Genomic DNA, 21440 nt, shown 5'->3' with positions numbered 1-21440 from the left:
ATATGGAAAATACCAAATTTAAACTTATGCAAAAAAATATATACACATGCTAAAAGGTATAAAAGTTCTTTAAAAATATTTAACATAACTTATAAATAATTTGTGAAGTTTTTTTTTTGTTTGGTCTTACAAATTTTATAGTTTCTTTTCTATGATCCAATACCCATAGATCATAAAAATATCTTAATCATATTATTTCACCAAATTATTTTTATAACTCTTACCTTTGTAAAAAATAAAAAATACTTTCAGATACTCAGACTTTTAATTTAGTTTTTTCAACATTTAGCATATAAATTGAAAAGTCTATTGAATCAAAATTCCAGCTTACATTTTTAAAGAATGGATATTTGAATATATTTTTGAGTGGATACTATTACTGTTCAAATTCTTCATATTACATATAAAGTATTAACAGCAAAGGTTTTTATTCTCACCTCCAATCAGTACTGTAAACAATGCTCTAATATTTTCTAAAACAATCTTAATTGTAGGTCTCAAAGAAAAAATCTGAGCTGAGTACGTCAGATTTTATATTAATATCAACAGTTACCATTTTTACCATTGATAAATAAATGTTTTCATTTTCAGTCATCCCACTATTCATTACCTTGGCGTTTTTGCAGAAACTTCAACAAGGACAATGAAATCTCGCCAGGCGGTGTCTCGTGTCAGCCGGGAGGAACTGGAAGACAGATTTTTGCGTTTGCATGATGAGAACATTTTACTTAAACAGCATGCCCGCAAGCAAGAGGATAAAATTAAAAGGTTATGATAAAAAGCTTTTAGCTTTATTTCCTGACTCTGTAAAGTTTGGAGGATATGCTTTTTTATAAACTTAATTGAAAACCCCACCTTGAATCCTTTTTTTTTTTTTTGGAACAAGGCAGGTTGTAAATAAATACAATTTTTAAAGATGGAAACTCTTACAAACTAGAATAATAAACCAAAACAATTGTTATATGTCTGAAGTTGCTATTTGAAAGAAAGAGCTAATAGCTAAGAGTGCCATGAGCATATCATATCTATAAATAACTTTTGGTTTAATATTTATAGTTTAACAATCAAATGGCCAAAGCATCTGTTTTTAAATGTCTTGATTTTAAAATGAAAGTTTAAGAAAGTAATTAGCTATTTTAACTTATCAGAATGCATGTTTCCTTAACATTTAGGGTTTACTAATGAAAACATTATTTCCATATCTGGAACATACTTAACATTGCTTAGGTCTATAGTCTAGAATCTATATTTTAAAGAGTCTCAACTGTTTCTGAAGAACCATTGTCACTTTTGACTTGCATGCAGAAATTTCTGCAGAGATCATTTCTTAAGAGTAGACATTCTTTCTTGTTCAGAAACACTATACTGTCTTCTGAGGGGTCGCATTAAAACCAAAAAAGTGCGTTCACCTCTAGAAGCATGAACAGGTCTGTATATTCATATTCATGTTTAAATTAAGTGAAAAGGTGAGACAGCCAAGACAGAAGATAGGGTTTTTTCCTGCTTAGAATTTATCCTGAAGGGGTGATTCTAGTTCAGTTTCTACTCTGTGGACTTTGTTTTAATGACCTACTGACATGCTGTGCGTGGGGCTTTTACTTTGAGTTGGCTTTTGAGTGACGGTGAAGTCCTTTTCTTCAAGGCATGTGACCCACTTGCCTGATTCCTTTTCTGACCAGCCTCTCACAATGAGAGATGTGGTCTGTGACCACTAAACAATTCTTTGTTAGCCTAATTGGTCAGTAAAAAAACTGAATTCACCACCTTGGGCTCGTTAGTAATTTGTCCTGGGCAGAAAATACAGAATAACTTCATAATGAGCCGTGCGGTTTACTGGAAAAAGGACTGGGCTAGCAGTCAAGTTGTTTGCATGTGCTCTGTTACCTGTCTGCCACCAGCCTATGATGTGTTCACGCCATTGAACCTCCTGGGATTTGGCTTTCCTCAGACCTCAGAGTAGTGATCTAATGACCACTGTAACCCAAGTTCTAGATTTCTTCTCGATTTCACACCGCTGACACTACCCAAATACCTGCATAGAACTGCCTTTAAATTTCTCCTTAAGTTGTAATTAGTATCACTTACTTCATTATAGATGTAGCTTTGGTAAACCACATTTTTAAGTAAGTACATGAATTTTTAACATCATAAAATGAAATCAAACAAACAAAAATTATTACTATTACTGGAACAAGAGATGCAATCTATATTTCTTGACAAAGCTTACTTGAAATTCTTTGAAGGAATTTAAAGCCACTCTATTGATGGGCTTTTCTTGCCTTAAAAATATTGGGGTCATTGATTTTTCTCTAGATGTTGACTGCTTTTTCATATTAAATCTGTGTCTTTCTTTTGACTGTAATCTGTATCTCTGTCAAAGTCACTCTGTAACAGGAGATTCAGATATTCAGGTTGACATCTCACTTAGATGGCTACCATATTTCTGTGGATAAAACACTGGGTGGGGCTCAGGATCCTAAACTCATTAAAGGGCTAGGAAGAGTGTATGACTCTCTTGGGCTCTGATACCTGCCCAAATTTCCCAATGATACATCATTCTGTGGATTAGGTGGAAAAGGAACTAATCCATTGATTATTTTACTACGGTGTTTGTGGTACTCTTGGATCTTGGTTTTTATTATCCTGTATCCCTTATAAAGCATGTTTAATGGATGTGCCTCAAGGGATAGAGAAAACAATCTTAACTGATTATGTTATGCATAGCTCTCCCTGATGCCACATGCTGTAGGCCGAGAAGCCAGAGTGTAGATAGACATGTATTACTACCGCTTTTACAGAGGACTCTGCTTAGGGCAAAAAAAGGTTGTTCTATGACATCCCAAAGCTATTAAGGATTTTTTTATTTCACTTTTGTTCTCTTAAGTAAAAGCTTCTGTCCATAACCATGCTAAAATAAAGCAAACGCTGTTTAAAGAAAAATGAAGTGAGTTTTTATTTTCAATCTCCTGTCTGGGTCTTTATAAAAATAGATTCACTATAAACTAGAATCAGCTATTGAAGATGTGCGACCAATTTTGTAAAGTCTTGAACTTGTGTCTCTCATCAAAGCCACCTTTTCTTTCTTGTCCTGCCAAGATTTTTCCATTCACTGTCAGGCATGTTTTCCGTACGTGTATATTACATCACCCCCATGTGCCCTTTCTGTCTTTTGTTCTGTCTAACCAGTTTTTATCAAAACTTAAAAAAATCAAAGGTATAAACTCCTGAGATGTCAAAAGCACAATTTATGTCTAACCTTAAAGGTAGCATTAAAATAGTACTTTTCTCATCTCATTATTTTCTACCATTAAACATGCATGTTTCTTGAGCCCTAAGCAACACTTAATGGTGCATTTTGGGTTCTTTTGAATTTTTCATTGGGCTTTTTATATGTGTGTATCTATGCATTCTAACACTTTTATATTTGTAGTATGTCTTAATCCCAGAGAAACTGAAAACAATGTATCACCTAAATGCTGCACCGTCTTAACACACTTTCCAAAAGTTTGAACTCACTGTGGCTTGCAGATATAACCCACTGCATTTAAGTGCATACAGCATTCCTACATAAGGTCATGCGTTAAAAATTGCATTTGAGGAACATATGGAGTAAATATGTGTCCTCTCTTTACTAACCTTAAATGATAAGCCTTAGGAAACTGTTATTTGTCAGTGCTATAAAGCAGATTGTTGCCCAGTGGTTTCAATTATCATCAAAGGATTCTTCACAGGCAGTAATAGTTACATCAAAACCTGAAATTTATTATTCAGGTTCTGCACTGAAGTCTTCACAGTGATTATGTTCCTTTCAACAGAATGCATTTTATGCTGACTTCTCACATTCCTTTTCATCTTTTTATTATTTCCCTAGAATGGCCACCAAGTTAATACGGCTAGTTAATGACAAGAAAAGATATGAGCGGGTTGGTGGCGGCCCCAAGCGGCTGGGACGTGATGTGGAAATGGAAGAAATGATTGAACAGCTGCAAGAGAAAGTTCATGAGCTTGAAAGACAAAATGAAGTTCTCAAAAACAGACTAATTTCAGCCAAACAGCAACTTCAAATCCAGGGTTACAGGCAAACTCCATACAATCATGTGCAATCTCGTGTGAATACTGGGCGTAGAAAAGTGAATGAAAATGCAGGCTTACAAGAATGCCCTCGGAAAGGTAAAATAAAGCTTACATTAAATCCTAAACTTAAGTCTTTTAATAGGTCATTTTACACACATACACACACACACACACACACACACACACACAATTTTATTTCTGTATTCATGTTTTTAGGTGTCTTTAGAAAGAAAAAAGTTTTTTGAGTTGTCTTTGATAGTCATTAATATTAAAATGAAGATCATTTGATTTAAGAATCACGAGATCACAATCAAATTTGTTTAGAAAAACGTTGAACATAACCATTCTTACTGATAAGAGACATGTATGAAACTACGTAAAATATGAGTTCTGTTTAGTTGGAGTTGGTTTTTTTATATTACAGGAGCAGATCACATTCACTCAGGCTAGTGGAGAAACCAGCTAGTTTGCTTATATATGAACACACTTTATGTTTTGAGTGATCACACTTAAGTTCTTCATAGAAAGACCTTTTACAAAATCTGCCAAATTTTTAAATCTTTCTCATTGTATGAAGACAACATAACAGTGGAATATGTACATAAGTAGGAGCTTTAAAAGATGGGTTCTTGCTCCTCTAATTAGTTTCTGGTGATCTTGGATAGGTCTCTAATCATTCTGAACTTGAGTTGTCTTTACGTATAAAATAAAAGGGCTTAAGCAAGGGACCATAAAGATCTCCTCTAATCTTCCGTCTCTAAAAGTGATCATAGGCCACTTTCCTCATTTTGAGGAAAATGAATCCCCTAAAACTTACCCAGGTTACAAAGCAATTCAGTTACATAGAGAAGACTCAATATAGAAAAAAAACCTAAATATTTCTAATAAAATCTGAATTCTCTCCACCCGCAGACAAACTTGACAATGAAGCAGTTAGTCAATAAATATTTTAGGTAACATTTTAAAATTTTCACCAACAAGGAAGCCATAAAATTTTACCTCTAACTGATCTTCATTTGGAATACACTTCACATAAAGACCTATCATTTTTAGGGACATAAAAAATGATGCAAAACTTTCAATTCATTGAGGAAGAAAAAAAACACCATATGAACAAAAGAGAGAAAAATTTTTTTCTCCCAGCCAAAATGTTAACACTATCTGTTCCCTAGATGGCACCTTTAAATCAGTAAGGCCTCCACACAGGCAGCATGCAGCTGCAGGATGAAAGAGCTTCACCACTCCTAGCTATGGGAGATTGGCAGGAGACTTCGAACATAACCAAAGTCATCAGAATGAATTATAAATCAGAAAATGCATTCTGCCACTAATTAACTTTTCACATGGAAGAGAGCACTTGACCTCTCAGAGCCTCTTTTGCCCCATCTGTAAAATGGTGTGATAACACCAGATTAGAAAAAAAGCTCAGGACATGGTAGAGCCACAAGAATCTCTCTCGTCTTTAAAAAGTCACTTATCTTCTCTGAACCTTAGTTTTATCATCCGTGACTATACTTGGGCAAGATCTCTATAAAGTCTGCAAGGTCTTCCATACTAAGTAAACACAATGGCCAAATTTCAGAGTAACATGGCAAGCTAATCTCGTGCTGTGAATCACTGTTTAAATAGAAGAGCTGGATGGAAGTTTCTCCCTGTAGAACAATAAGCGCCACAGAGCGGCAGAGCCTTTTTAAAATATGACTACATAGCTTAGATTTCTCCTTATGTTTCCACTCAGTAATTCAGAACTTTTTCACTGTTTGATACAGAGTCCAAGACATAGACGCTGCACAAAGCATTAAATAGTGCTGACCTATTTAGTGATAGATACCCGCTATCTTTCTGAGTAAACTTGAGGCATCATTATCAAGGTTGGTACCTCAGTAACCCTAACAGACTCTTCAAGACCACCTTTGAGACTGGGACTTGGGCCAGACTTGTCAGAGATAGCGCAGCCTGAGGTGGCTGGGTGAGAACCCCAGACCCTCTCTGGCCACAAGCAGCCTACCCCCAAGCTGCTGTACAAATATTACCATTGTCTTATTTATGCCTTGTCAGGATAAGGGACGAAAGTACCAGCTTAAGGTGTGATCAGTGTAATGTAGAAACAATTCTTGTTGTGAAGAGCAAAGATTTTTATGAAGTGTATATGTTTCAAAATATAACCATTGGCAAGTTGTAAGATATATTTTGAATATAAATAGGTTTTTTAAATTCCACTAGTGATGTTTAGTTTTCCCATGATTTATATACAAAATGCTTAAGAATTAGCATTACTGCCAAAATAAATATAATTGGCAAATTTAAACACAGTAAACTATTTTAATGTTTTAGGTAGAATTTTTTTCTGTTCTTTAGTCTGCATTACAGCAATAGATGATGAAAATTTTGGAAACTGCAAATAATAGTTCCATCACTCTAATTAAAATTCTCATTTTTAAAAAGTAAACTTTTCTGAAGAGAAGGAATTTTTTCTGTACCTTTACATCTGAGACTATGCTCCATTAAAAACTAAATTATTCGTCATAATTTATCTACCTTAAACTCTAATAATTTATGCTATATCATATTTTATCCACCTTGAACTCTAATAATTTATAAGTCTAGAGTAACTCATATAATTAAAAGTATGTCTCATTTTTTAACAATGGGACTAAGCTTATAAAATTGCATATAACTAGTTTTATAAGAAAAATTATATTTTAAGTACAGCAGCAAAATGTTTTATATAAAGGAATCCTGTTGATGATCCCTGCTCGAATTACCTTTGCTTAAATATGGATTTTCGTATTGAGGTGTGGAATAAACCAAAGTACAGGAAACATTTTGACTTACACTCATAGTATCTACGAAGATAAGGTACAAAATGTAAGGTCAAAGAATGTGAATAACTAATTTAAAAATCAAAAAACGTTTATCAAAAATAATTTTTTTTAAAAGTGAAGTTTTGAAACCTTTTCCTTCATACTTCAGTTTATATTGTAAAAACCTAAATTGAAGACTTTGTTCTTTAACCACAGAAATTACTTCTGGGGTTTTAAATCTAAATTGAATCAAATTATTTCTAGGTAATTTGGTATCTATAGTAGAATTTGTTAAATAGACTATACTTGCTGCTGTGTTTTCTTTAATGCCAACTGGTGGCTGAGATCTCATAGTCCCTTTGGCAATGTATTTCTAATTCTCTGTACTAGAGAGCACACATCTCTCAATACTTAGGAAATTTTATTAAACTACAAATTTCCTTCTGATAGCAAATCAAGGGTCCTGTTTTCTAACTTCTATAATCTTATTAATTTATTCTTAGGTATTAGATTCCAAGATGTTGATGTAGCAGAAACTCTACAACCCACGCTTACAAAACATGGCAACAGTTTACTTGAAGAAGCCAGAGGAGAAATAAGAAATTTGTATGTATTCTTTTTGTGGTCATTTTAGAACTTTGTTGATTGATCATGTTTGTTTATGATTCCTCTCTTTCTTTTATGCTAAACAAAATTGGCTGACGTACAAATAATTCACTAAAATTCAGCTAAATCTGTGGAGTAAGAACATATTAGTAAACACGTTTCCATTAAAATGAGGAAAATGAGCAGCTTAACCAACTACGTCAATGGAAGGGTTTATAGAATAGTCCTCTTACAATTTCACCCCCAAAGGAATAGCATAAAGTCTAGTCATTTAGAGGAGTCGAAGCTTTAGAGGCAACATTTTCATTTTCAGAAAAATTACAGGTAATTTTTTTAAAATCCTGAATTAATTAGCCTTTTTGTGGTTAAAAAAAAATTGGAGGGAGTGGCTTAAAAGTTTGGAGTTATCAAAGACATATGGATTTCAGATTTTGTTTCACTGTGATTCTACGGTACTGCATTCTTCATCATACTATGGTTTCAGAAAAGTTACTTCTGCCACGTTCAGCTTACTTTTCCAGTTAATCAAAGCCTCATGGTTTCAGTGTCTGTGAGTCACACAAATGAAGAAAGGTTCCACGTTATCCACCCGCCTTCACCTGGATCATCAAAAAAGAACAATTCTGAATGAGGAAAGAAGACACGAGGCAGAGTATCATACTTTAGATAGTGGCTTAAGACCAATAGGGGTTAAAATGTTTCCCTTTGAATATTTTAAATACCAGTTACAGGAATGGTTATACAGTGAGAGAATAAAACTGACCTGTTAGTCAGCTGAAAAGCCTGCTCCATACCGGTGTCCTGAGGCTCATCTCACAGGGATGCTGCCACGCCTGATGGAGGTCAATATATATATATATGCTGGAGACCACTGTATAATGATTTGCAAATTTTTTGCCATCTCGCTCTGAAGTGTTAATTTGGGTGGCATAGGGAGATCTGCATAGCAAGGAACAAAGGCACATAAATAATCTGAAGATGACCAGATCGGGGAGTACACAGTAGGTGACCAATAAATACTGACAGATTGAACTGAAGTTTAATCCATTGCCCATGACATTATCTTATAAAAAGGATGGCTTCAATTTTTTTTTTTTAATATGGACCTGCAGATCACATTTAATCTGCTATTTCCCTACGCACAGAAGCACTGAAGCTAAAACTTTTAACATTTTCTTGCTCTTTATTATCAGAGCTTTCTTTGTACTGAGCTTAAATACTGCGGATATTTCTTCAAACTGCAAATTCATGTTAAGTGTCTTTATTTCAGAGAAAATGTTATTCAGTCACAGAGAGGCCAGATAGAAGAGTTAGAGCACTTGGCTGAGATCCTGAAAACTCAGTTGCAAGGGAAAGAAAATGAAATTGAGTTATCTCTTCTTCAGCTTCGAGAACAGCAGGCCACGGATCAAAGGTATGTTAAAACAGAAATGTCACTGTGATAAGGTCAAAATTCGTTTAAAATACTTTATCACATGCCATAGAAGGATAGGCCTAGTCTCTCTAAAAGTCACATTTTGACTTAACACTCTTCATATAAGCCTGCCTTAGACCTACTAATTGCTATCAACAACTCGAGTCGTAGGGCAGTTTTCCCTAAGCTACTCTGCCTCATCTGGTGGACTTCACTCATTTGCCCCGTTTCCCAAGACTGTAGAAGATTCTGACACCGTTTGATTAGATCCACTGAGAGAAACATGTGACGAGGACTCAGCTGTTGGCGTACCTTGTGAATAAGTCCGGCCTTAAGTTTTTTCAAGTTTAAAATGGAGTAAATTCCATAACATGGTACCAGTTTTTCTATCCCCAAAAGTTGTTCCCTCTCTCAATATTCAGTTTGCGTCAAAATCTGTTGATTGTTATGGATGACAGAGGGGCCCTTCTGTGGTCTCCTCGCTGCCTTTTGACATGTGCAGTGTTTTCTTTTCCATCCTCCTTTGTTATTTTCTGGTTTCTAATACCTTTTGTTTTATGTTTTCACCTTGTGCTTCCAACAAAACTTTTATGTTTTTACTGTATTCTTTCTTGAATTATTTTCTTCCCTTTATGGCTTTTCTCTTTTTATTTCTTTTCTTGTCTCTCTCTGTTTGTTTTTTTGGACCCAGCATTCCCTGAAGTAGAGAGAGCAGTATACTGAACTCCCGTGTATGCATCACTCAGCTTTAACAGTTGTCAGCGTGATACCAGGCCTGTTTCATCCATCGCATCACCTTTACTGTCTTCAATTATTGAGCCCCAACCAGATAACATGTCATCTCGCCTGTAAATACTTCAGTGTGTACCCCTGTCTGATAAACAATTGTCTTTTTAACTTAACCACATGCCATTAGGACACCTACCAAAATTAATAGCAATCCCTTGACATTATCTCGTATTATTATCCGCTCACACTCCCCTGAAGATGTCTTTCTGCTGTTGATTTGAATTGAAGTCCAAATGAGGTCTTCACATTGCATTTTGATTGTTATATCTCTTTTATTTCTCTCTTCATGTGTTCCTAAACCAGACCTCAATCCTGTCTTTGTTTTTCCCCTTTCCCATTTATGTCATATCATGCTTATGTGGCGAAGTTCTTATTTAAAACACCACGTATGATTTTCTAGTTTTTCATGTCAGGCTCAGAGTTTAATTCTCCTTTAACAAACTAACCTTACATGGTAATTGAAAAAGCTAAGAAATGATGCATCATGTGAGACTTGTTTTAAAAAATAAAGTGGGCTAAAAATACATGAAAAACTGTCAGAGATGTAAAAGGTTAGCATTAGCTCTAATAATTTCTGTTCCTAAAAAGTTATGTGTAAAATTAAATTGTATAATGAAATTCTGCATAGTTAGTGATGTTTATATATGCTTCTAAGTGCAGGGCAAAAGAAACAGGAATATTTTTGAGAATTATATTAGGGGATGTAATTTGAACCCTGGCTTCGAACCAGCTTGAATACCTAGGAGTTATTCACGCTCCCCTAGGAAGAAGAACTGACTTAGACTTAAGCTTCTTGGAAAACCAAGAACTGGTTCCTCGTGAGGAAGTGTGCTGAAGGACCAGACCCCAACCCTGAGTATGGTTACCTTCATATATTGCCCATGGCCATATTTACGATATTATCTGGATATAGAAAGTCTGCACTTAGGCCTTCGCCCAAGCTTGGAGCCCAGCCCTTCAGCTTCGCTTTCTCTGTTATATTTCGTAAGTTCCCAAAGAGTAGCATGGACCCTGTTTGCTGTTCCCTCTTCCAAAGGGATATGGTCATCTAGGAACTCACATGTTTGATGTTAATTGAAAGGGAGATCCAGACGTCCTTCAGTCCTTGGACTAGAAGAGTAGAAGAAACGGAGTCATAGACGGGAACACATATTTTCTACTGAAAATATTTTCAGCAAGAGACACCAACACATACACGTAGAAGAGTTTACCTCAAAAACTAAACTACTGCCCTCTTCAGGAGACTAGATTATTAACTCTGTACAACCTATTTTTTGTCATATGAAAAATTAGAGGTAGAGACAAAATAAGAATTATACGTGAAGGCACTTTTGTGGCAGAAGCCAAAGAAATAAACCAGTTTGTACCCTACCGCATTGATTTTATAAAATTGAAGACTACATGTTATTTGTTGGAAGAAAGGGTACCTGTACTGAATGGCATATTGTTTCCTGAAATACAGTTGTTGAAAACTGAAGAAATGACTTCAAATAAGAGGCTTCAAGTCTTTTTTTTCTTGTATGTTTACACATAGCTCAAAGTTTTATGTGTAACAGCAAATTTTTTTTTTTTTGAGACTAATGGAAAACTGTTGAAAAAAATGTTGGGGGGAATATAAAACTTGGTATAATTTACTGTAGAGAAAAATCACAAAAATGGAAAACATATTTAAACTTGTCTTTCACGGGTACATTATTTCAGATCTGAAATTCTAGAAGTCTGATCTGGATGTTGGACTCCTTGTTCTCAAACATGAACCAAACAGAGTTGTAATCTTCAGAGTGTGGTGCTTGATATTTATGGCAAAGAGCCTTTTCATAGAATATTATAGAAACTCTTCATAGTATGTGTTTAATAGACCAGTTTGGTTTGGCATCAGCTTGACATAAACTTTTGGTTATCCAAAGCCCTTAATTGCTTTGAAGTAAAAAGCCAGTGCTGCTCTTTTTTATTAAAATCATGTTTTTTCCTGTTATTGTGGTCTATTTTGGAAGACTGAGTTGTGATTTTTGCATATGTTCTACATAATGCCTCATTAGCAAAAAATCTTGTATCATTTACAAGTAGCCTGAATGTCTGTGTTGTTTTGAACAAAAATCCATATTAAAATTTAAGCAATATAAAAATGCACATTTTCTGCTTATTAAAAAGGCCGTCTTAAATTAAATGCAAAGCAGTAACCAGTGAACACATGTACATGAACATTAAAATCAGAATGATTTTACCTTTTATTGACTTTTCAACTCCAAAAATATTTATACTCTTACCAAATGTGTAAGTAGTTTGTACTATGTTTTTTTTTTTTTAAGTACATGTCAGCGTGTTTACCTTCTTCATTAAAAATCATGTAAGTGCCATAATATCCCAGTGGAGGAAATTTAACCCATAAATGTTTCAGACATTCTGACTTGCCGTCTTCCCTTTGGTTGACAGTGGACTGCCAAACCCTAACCCGCCTTTTGCAGCATAAGAAACAGCTTGGTTTTGGGGGCTCCATCTCTCCTGTCTGAGTGCCAACACAGGCTTATTTCCTGGCACTCTTAAGTTCTTCCCAACTTTTCATTTTGAAAAATTGCAAGCCTCCAGAAAAGCTGTAAGAATAGCAGTGTGAACACTCACATACCTTTCACCCCTTTGCCTCTCTGTGGATGGCACAAGCCTATTCTGCATTCTGCCCGGTGATACTCGAGCCCCGCTCCCTCCCTCCCCCCTTCTCTCCCCATCCCCCTCTCATATCTGAGAGTTAAGTGCATATATCACTTCCCCCTTTCTACACCTCTAAGTATCTTCTGGGGACAAGGACATCCTCCTACATAACCACAGTGTAACTGTCACATTCAGGACACTTAACAGTGAAACAGTAGCATCATGTAATACACAGTCCACATTCAAATTTCCTAGTCATCCCAATAATGGCCTTTATGGCTATTTTATTTAAATAGCTGTTATCGTTTATTCTAACATGGTTCCCAGTCTTTTCCAGCCCATTGAGAGCTGTTTACAGAATGTCCTTCAGTGTGCATTTGTCTGATTTAGAGGGCACATCTGGTTCTCGGATGGAAGGGTAACTGGGGCTAGGGATAAGCATGCAAACATTATTATTACACAGGGAGGTGACCTGTCCTTTCTTAAAAATATATTCACCAAGCTCTTACTATTGTTTTGAATACCTTAGAATTTGCCCAATGATAAATAGCACTCAAATTCCATTTTTGTATCCCTGTCCTTTTTCCTGTTAATATTATTTTAAGATTTTTCTGTGATAGCAACTTGACGTATTTTCTCAGCACTTCATACAAACCACAGAAATTGTCACAATTAATAGTAAAAAAAAGTCTTAGTGCGTACGTACATGAGAATGGAAGGAAAGCCAAAATGTAGGAACATCTCAGTGGAAGGAAGCAACGTAGAAGAGTAGGAAGAATGTCTCTCTTAGAACTGGATTGGAGTGTTGGCTCCCTCACGGGTAAGGACGCTGGCCACGTTCCCTCCTTGTGTTAGACTCAGCTACCTCAACTATGAAACAGAGATGCAAACAGGTAAATGGTTACCTGCCTTTTAAACAACAGCCACTTTTATCCCTAGGGACCTGTGTTTCTGAAAGATTCTGTCTACTGAATACTATTTATTAATTTAATCAATTATTTTATTTATCAAAGCCTGTATCATACCAATCATTGCTTCTGATAATTGTGAAACAACCTGTGCTACTACTGACTTGGTATAATTATCAAAAGGTTAAAAACAATACAAGACCTTTAGTTCACTTTTGCAGCTGAATCCCCAATACCTCTAGATTTCCTATTGGGCTTTTTGATACATTGAATATAATTCTCAGATTCCCACTACTAGTTGGAATCCATTAAACTTGATCCTCAAAATGGTCCTCTTTAGAAGATGAGTCAGGATTTGTACTCTTCCTGTCCCCACCCAGTCCTTGGGAGTATTCCCTCCATTTTCAGAAGAGTTCGATTGTATGCATGTAGAGAACATGACAGAACTGTCCCCCTCCATTCCTTGTGGATGTTGAGAGTACAAAAATACCAAGTTCTAATTTATACTTTAATCCAGCACCACAAGAAAACTGATCCAGAGGCAAATAGACACTCACAGACAAAATTTTTCCTCTATGCAGTCTTCAATCAGGGAGTATTATTTTTACCTGCGAACTCAAGTAGCAGTTTTGAGCAAAACCATTGTCTTTCAGATAGACTTCCCTCAGCCATTTTAGTGAAGCATGCTCCATTTCATTTTCTATCAACCTTCCGTAACCCTCTTCAGAAGGGGTACCTTGCTGGTGATTGTTACTTGTGTATCCCTAATGGCTATGAATGACCAACATTTCTTTCAATGATACACTTATAGAATGTCTGCCACTGTTTAAAAAAAAAAAAAAACCACTAAAGTTTTTTTTCTTTCTAATCCTATGGTGTTTTTCAACTTTATCCCCCAAATTTAGACAGCCTAAAACTTACTCAAAAAGAGCTTCTCTATTCTATTTCATAAATATTTGACCTAATTGTTTTCCAGAATCTCAGTCTAGCTTCTGTACTCCAATGCCTTCTCTTCTAAATGGTGTTAAGTACTATATTATAACATTTTTGCCTCAAAAAAATCAAGAGGCTTTTTTTGGGGAGTGGGAGGGCATTCATAATCCTTACTGCAGCAAAGAATGAAATGTCAGTGGGGGTAGGGTTGGGGGAAGGGAATTTTGTGCCTGGGAAATGAAGTATAAGAAACTCACTGGAGCAAAGATCTTCGCTTCTTAAGTTTTCATATTAGACTATACATTACATAGCTCCACTGAAAGTTTTTCCTTCTCCAGTGTGTCTGAGGTTTTAAGTTTCTGGATTTATTATGGCACCCAGTAGCAGAGCTGGAGTCAAGTGTTTTCAAGGCTTCCATTAGAAATTCCTTTTTCAGAGTTTATTGCTTGACTGTTTCAAATTATGAGAGAAACTTGGCACGTAGGTTGTTGAGCTGCATTACTTTTTTCAACACAAAATCTAATTTATTTCAGTTTGTTTTTAATCTAGCGATGGGCCAATAACTCTTTTCATAGTTTTAGAAGATTTTAGCATAATTTTAAGTAATATATCTATTTAAAGAAAAGAAAGAGAAAAGAAACTGTATTTTTCAACTTAATGGTTCATTGTTTTTTCAAAATCCTTGCTGAAAATTTTGAGAAATTTATTTTTACAAAGCATTTAATTGATATGCTCGATATCTGTTTGCAAATCATTTCACCATGTGTAATGCAGCATGTATGAATTGGTACATGACTGTCAGAGTTCATCTGAATGTTTTTACTATGCATTGTTCTTTCTGTTAGAATGTCATCATCCTGAAGACATGATATTCTCGTCCTAGGGCATGGAACAGGGCAGGAAAACATAATGTGGAGGTCGCTTAAACTATGGCTCGTGAAATTAGCCCTGTCTCCCTTCTTCACAGGAAACCAGCCTGAGGCCTTCCTCCCCCAGCAGAGCGGGCCCGGTCAGGCCTCTGACCAGGGACCACCGCTCCTTATTCTCCTACGTCCTCTTCACATTTCTTACCTGCTTTTTGTGACATGGCCTTCCGTCTTTTCTTTCTCACTTCTACCCTTATCCTTTTACCATGTTTCATCTGTGGAGAAATGCTGAGTTGATTATCAGGTTTGAGGTGATGCCTAACTATACACCTTTCTGAAGGCCAGACCACATTCATCACATTGTCGATTTTAACATTTAGGTACTTTTATATCATAGACTCAGCACTTTCAGCCTGACAGCAAGTCATCCTCTCATCGGCACCCCTCAAAAATATCCAATCATAATAATGAGTATGAGGTAGAAAGCCCCCAAACGTGACACTTAAAAACAATTATTAATGACTTGGAGGTGTGGCGTACTGTCTCAGAACAGGTGTCCTCTCTAGTAACTAACATTTTATTTAAAGAACCACATTAGTCTTGCTGATTTCTAAATATTACTTGTGTTTGTGCCCACTTGTTGGACATTATGAGTTATAAAACACTGTAATTACTTTTCCTGGCAATATTGTGAAAAGTCTAAACTCCAAGGAATTTAAGAAAATATCCACCAATTAAACCACTGAACGTTTTTGAAAGATACTTAGATACTTACTGGCCTTTGCCATACAAAAGAAAATTCAAAATTAAAACCTGTTATTTCTGTGACCCTGTGTGGCTGAGTGGGTCATTGGGACTTAATTCTTTGTTAATATCATTAAGTAATAGTTATTATTTAAATATATCTGACATGTATATCTTCTTAAAAATATTAACATACTTAAGAATAAGAAAAATAAAATGTCAGAGACAACTGAAAATATAAGAAAATATTTGAAATTATTTGAATAGTATTCTGTCCTTTCAAATCAATAAATGTCACTCCCTGTTGAGAGGTCAAACCAAGTAATTTTGGAAAAAACACATAAATTATATTTTGACTTCTAAATATATTTTTAGAAAAAGAATCTTTTCTTTAGACCTATTTAAAAAATTTTTTTCATAGTATAGGGTTTTTTTCCTTTTTCGTAAGTAAAAGGAATACTAAGGGCAATAATAGTAAGTGTACTGTTGAATGTGTGCTCAGAACTACTAGATAACATGTTTTAGACACATAATTATTTTAACATTGTGTTAAGACTGTACCCTGGGTAAGATCCAGGTTCTTGGACTTGTTTATCTTCTGTGTGAGGACAACTAACTGTCCAATGCCAAAATACAATGAACTTTCAAATATCAAAGAGGAAAATTAAGTATTTCAAGTCCTCAGCTGGTTTACAGATGTGTGAGCTTTGTAGTCCATTTTCTGGTTCCAGTAGGGCATCGTGACAATTTTTCCAATATGTGTACACTCGATAAGTTTTGGAAGCAAAATTACTTTAAATACTGAAATAATTTTCTGAATTTAAAATTTTCATGTTTATTTTTCTTAAAAATGAAGTCTAAAACCAAGCTTCACAATTCTTAAGATACTTTTAAATGTATTAAATTAAGGAACCTTTCTCTGTCAGGAAAATACATGCCTTTTGAAAACAGGTATTCATTTAGATCTATGATTAACCTTTAATAAGATCTTCCTGTTAAATTCTACATTTGCTTTAATCTCGGTAGAAAAAATACAAACTAGTATTGCAGCATATAGAGTTTCTATATACCCTGTGGACGTTAAATGATCTCTTACAGCCAAAGACACATCTGCAACATATTTAAATGCCAGCTTTGGGCATTATTAGTATAAAACGCTAAGTCACTTTTTTTGCAAATATTTTGAAAAGTTCAAACTCCAGGAGGAAACTCCAATAAATGGTAATCTTATGATACCATTTGTTTCAAGGGAGTGGTGGGAAGATGAGTGGCTGGCTGTATGGCATATTTTTCATTTAAGGAAAAGTCGTATGATCATCCCCCTTAAAATAAGTCTGAAGTTTGGTGGTGAAACGATTTCTGTGCTAAAGACTGATGTCCTTTTGCACCATCTTTAAGGATACTGTAAAATGACTTAAAATCCATAAGTCGTTGTAGAGGTGGCCCAAGTCATCGAACTTGGGGCTTCCTTCAAATTCCAAGAGTCTATGTGTTTGTGGAAGTTCAAGAATGATTGTTGGTTGATTTTAATAATAAATCTATCCTAAGTGTACAATAAACTGTATATCTTGATGACTGATCTGCAAGTGTGTAAATTATTTCTATGTAACATTCAATGAAAATGTGTGATTCCATCACAGATTATTTTTTTCCTTTTGCCTTGCATTTTTTACTCTGTCTCTCTCTTTTTCTTAAATACATCATTGAAGGTCAAACATTCGGGACAATGTAGAAATGATTAAGCTTCATAAGCAACTAGTGGAGAAAAGCAATGCTCTTTCAGTAATGGAAGGAAAATTTATTCAGCTTCAAGAGGTACTGTAGTTATTTATTTTATTATGGTGATACATAGATACAATGGTTCAAAAATAATGTTCAAATTGTATTTTTTTAAGTAGAATCGTCGTAACACTAAAAAGTAATTTTTAAAGATTATTCTTTTTATTTTCAAGTGTGTGTAATTTAACTTCAAATATTATTTGTTTTCATAACTTAATAACTAAAGAAATAACTAACTGCTTGGACATTTTATAAATACCTGTGTCATCTTAAAATAATAAGCGCATTTATTGTAAATCATCTCATGCCAAGATAATTCATTTTTAACTCCTTTTATCTGAATTTATGTGGGCACATAGCACTGAAGGTTTATATGTATTTATATATATCTTCAGTTCTAAGCATTTATGAACTATCCAAGATAGACCAAAGTTAGTAGTGGGCCAATAATCAGTTTTTGTTAAGTCTTTGATGTGGTATTTTGCTTTGTTTTGTCACTGCCATTATCAGAAAATAGTTGAGTACCCGTCATGTCAACTCTCAGTGCATTTATTTTAAATCTTAACCATTGAGGTTGAGAATACTTGGGACTCTTCATCCCCATGATTTTTTTAACAAGGACGGTGGCCCCAGGGGAATGTGCCATCAGAGGTCTCCTGTTTTATTGGTGCTGCATAATTATTATAATAACATAAGTTCTGAAATGCATTAACTCCAAATATTCCAGATGAGCAGAATTTATATTAAGCAGTACAGTAGCCCACCGCCTCCCCCATCTGCAGTTTCACTTTCTGTGGTTTCAGTTATCCACGGTGAACCTCAGTCCGAAAATATTAAATAGAAAATTCCAGAAATAAACAATTCCTAAGTTTTAAATTGCACACCAATCTGAGTAATGTGCTACGATTTTGGGCCATCCCACCCGGGACACAAATCATCCCTTTGTCCTGTGTATCCACACTGTAGGTCCTACCCTCCTGTTAGTCACGCAGGACCCATCTTGGTTATCAGAGAAAGAGACAATTTTCACATTACTTTTGTTACAGTATGTTGTTATAATTATTCAGTTTTATTATTAGTTATTGTTAATATTTTACTGTGCCTAACTTAAAAATTAAACTTTATCATAGGTGTAGTATAGGAAAAAAGCATTGTATGTCTAGGGTTCAGTACTGTCAGTGGTTTCAGGCCTCCACTGGAGGTCTTGGGACATATCCCCCAAGGATAAGGGGGACTACTGTGCTTTCTTTGAAGTACTCAGACAAGGGAAGCAGTAAATCAGTGCAAAGCGTAGGGTCATCTGAATCCTAAATTCACTACTGAATTAGATAAACATTGTTAAACCATTTTCTGGGTAGTATTTTTCATCCTGCAGGAACCTCCTTAAATGTCAAGTAATAACTACCTTTTATAAGAGAATTTATAAAAGAGAGGAGGCTGATTAGAAGGTAGGAATGATAGATAGCGCTATCTGCACATAGAAGAGGGAGATTCCAAAATCCATGTAGTAGAGAGCCATTTCTAAAATGAAGAATTAAGAAAGGAATTTAGAAGTGATTTCTTCTTTTATCACTGACCATTTTGATTTCCATTTAACAGTGATGCCAGGTATTTGTTTAAATGCCAACACCAGCAAGTGTCTGCAAGAGCACAGGTCTAGGGGCTTGACATTGGGTAGAGATTTGAGAGGTACAGACCAACAGCTTCAATGAAGCCGGAAGCGCAGAAAAAGCTGGTAACAGATAGTACTCGGTAGTAAGACCAAGGTTAACAGAGACTGGACTCGGGTAGCTCGGTCGCCATGTTTCTCTTAAATGATTGAAGGAGAACTTCAGTAGAACATTAAGTGATATTAATTAATTAGCACATGAAGCGCATGTTATGGTCATAGGGTCTCTGTGAAAAGACTTTAGTGTAATCACCTTTGTTTATTTATGAAAGAAGTACGTGGCACTGAAGTATATAAAATTGAATTTAAAGCCTGTTCATAAACAGACTATTTTAAAATTAAGAAGACTTCAGTAACTATTTTACTGAATTGAAAATTTTAACTTAATTATATTAAAATTAGAAGCTAACTTTCTCAGGCTGTTAATATGTTATGGTGACAGATTCTTTCAGTTTGAATATCTGGGGTCAGCATTGATTTTTGACCCATGTAGCAGTATTTTTAGACAGCAGTTCCAACCACTGTAGTCCCAGCAAAAAGAAAAAAGGAAAAAACAATGAATTGCTAAAACGAATTTACTCACTAGTCACTATCAACAAGTCCAAAGCGAGGCAGACATTTAAGAAAGGACAGAAACAGTCTGCACGATGTGACTGCTAAGTTAGCCCTGTATTTTCTTCCTCATGATGCACTTGGGTTGAGAGTGTCTCTTGTGGACGAGCAGCACAAAAACACTGTGTGAGTTGAAGAATAAATTGTACCACATGAACTTCAGGAGTAAATTCATTTATAGAATCGTACTCATTCATTCAAATCCAAATCTCAAGCTAATTCTGAAAAGATTGCCTGCTTGGTTTTTAGAAGCAGAGAACTCTGAGGATCAGCCATGATGCCTTGGTGGCAAATGGAGAGGAGCTAGGTCAGCAACTTAAAGAGCAGCGTTTAAAATGCTGCGGTCTTGAGAAACAGTTACACTCCGTGACGTTTTCTGAAAGGAGACTCGAAGAGGTAAGCCTCCAGAGGGTTGAGCATTGGTTGCACTAAAACTTCTCCGTCACTGACAGTTTTAAAAAAATGGAACAGAGACATTTCCAATGTTACTACTTATTTAAAAATCCTAAGCTACGTACATGGTGCTTTGAGCTCAGCAAACTGCAGTGAACGTATTATGGGCATGGCAAATCAGTGCTGAAAAGTGCTCGCAAATGTGCCGAGATCCACTGTTTACCTAACATGTTAGTAAGGGGCTGTAAGGAAAAAGAAAACAGGGTGTTTGGAAATTGATGCCAGATTACCTGTGGAACTTAACTTTCTCCATTTTAACAGCTTAGTATTCATCTGCAACACCAGAACAAAGCTGTAGGAATATACCTGTTTCTGAGGAGAAGGATATTCTATTCTGCACCACCAGCAATTTGGTGAAATTATTTTTTTTTCCTGAGAAGTTGTTTGAAAACTCATCTTCCTGTTATTGTTGCTGCCCGTGTCTCCCAGCTCGCACAGCCTTTTTCTGTAACCTGTTAAACTTGTTGTTGAAGAAAATGGAAATGAAATAAGATGCCTGTATTCTGTTCCAATCTTGGGAGAATCTTTTACTGTGACTCAGTAAAAAGAGAATTCTGAGAGTGAAAATTAATTCTTAGAATACTGTGATCCCTGGGAAAATGTTGTAACTATGAAATATACTGCTGAATAAAACTTAAACATGAATACTAGAAACAAATACAGAAAGCTGAATTTCAGTCATAAAGATATAATCATTACCCCAACTTAATTTCTCTCTCAAAAAGTTCATTGGGGTAAAACAAGGTATACAATTTTATTTTTTCATTCATTTATTTAAAAGATGTGCTACTGGCTCTTTGTAAATTCCAGGTAACATGAGAAATTGTGTCTTCAGAGTAAATAGTGATTGACAGTTTGTTTCAACTGTGAACCAAAAGAAAAATTAATCCTTTATTTTTTATGAGCCAATTGGAACTTAATACAAAATGAATATGATGGACTTCATCGGGGAGGAAAGTAAAAAATATTATGTTTCCCCAAACTTAACAGCAAGCTTTTAACACATTCTTTATTGAGTTTTGGCAAAGGTGGCTGTAAAGCAGTGCATACGTTTCTACTAAATTAAAGCAGAAATATTAATTTCATGTTTACTTAACAACTTGGAAAAAAATCAGTGCTAAATTAAATACAGACAGTCTAAGT

General features: G+C 35.3%; 1 protein-coding gene across 1 annotated transcript in view; it reads left to right on the top strand.

Moving 5' to 3' along the window:
• RPGRIP1L (RPGRIP1 like) overlaps positions 1-21440 on the top strand; it is an 88714-nt gene that overhangs the window by 3817 nt on the left and 63457 nt on the right. The window contains exons 3-8 of the mRNA XM_033128805.1: positions 627-768; positions 3872-4170; positions 7382-7484; positions 8755-8898; positions 17494-17599; positions 20094-20240. Of these exons, the coding sequence (XP_032984696.1) occupies positions 627-768; positions 3872-4170; positions 7382-7484; positions 8755-8898; positions 17494-17599; positions 20094-20240 (941 nt within the window). The remainder of the gene's footprint in view (positions 1-626; positions 769-3871; positions 4171-7381; positions 7485-8754; positions 8899-17493; positions 17600-20093; positions 20241-21440) is intronic.

The sequence above is a fragment of the Rhinolophus ferrumequinum genome, chromosome 15, assembly GCF_004115265.2.
Source record: "Rhinolophus ferrumequinum isolate MPI-CBG mRhiFer1 chromosome 15, mRhiFer1_v1.p, whole genome shotgun sequence".
In the NCBI taxonomy this organism is placed as follows: Eukaryota; Metazoa; Chordata; class Mammalia; order Chiroptera; family Rhinolophidae; genus Rhinolophus; species Rhinolophus ferrumequinum.
Note: the sequence above shows the minus strand (reverse complement) of the source record. Positions and strands in the feature narration are given on the sequence as shown.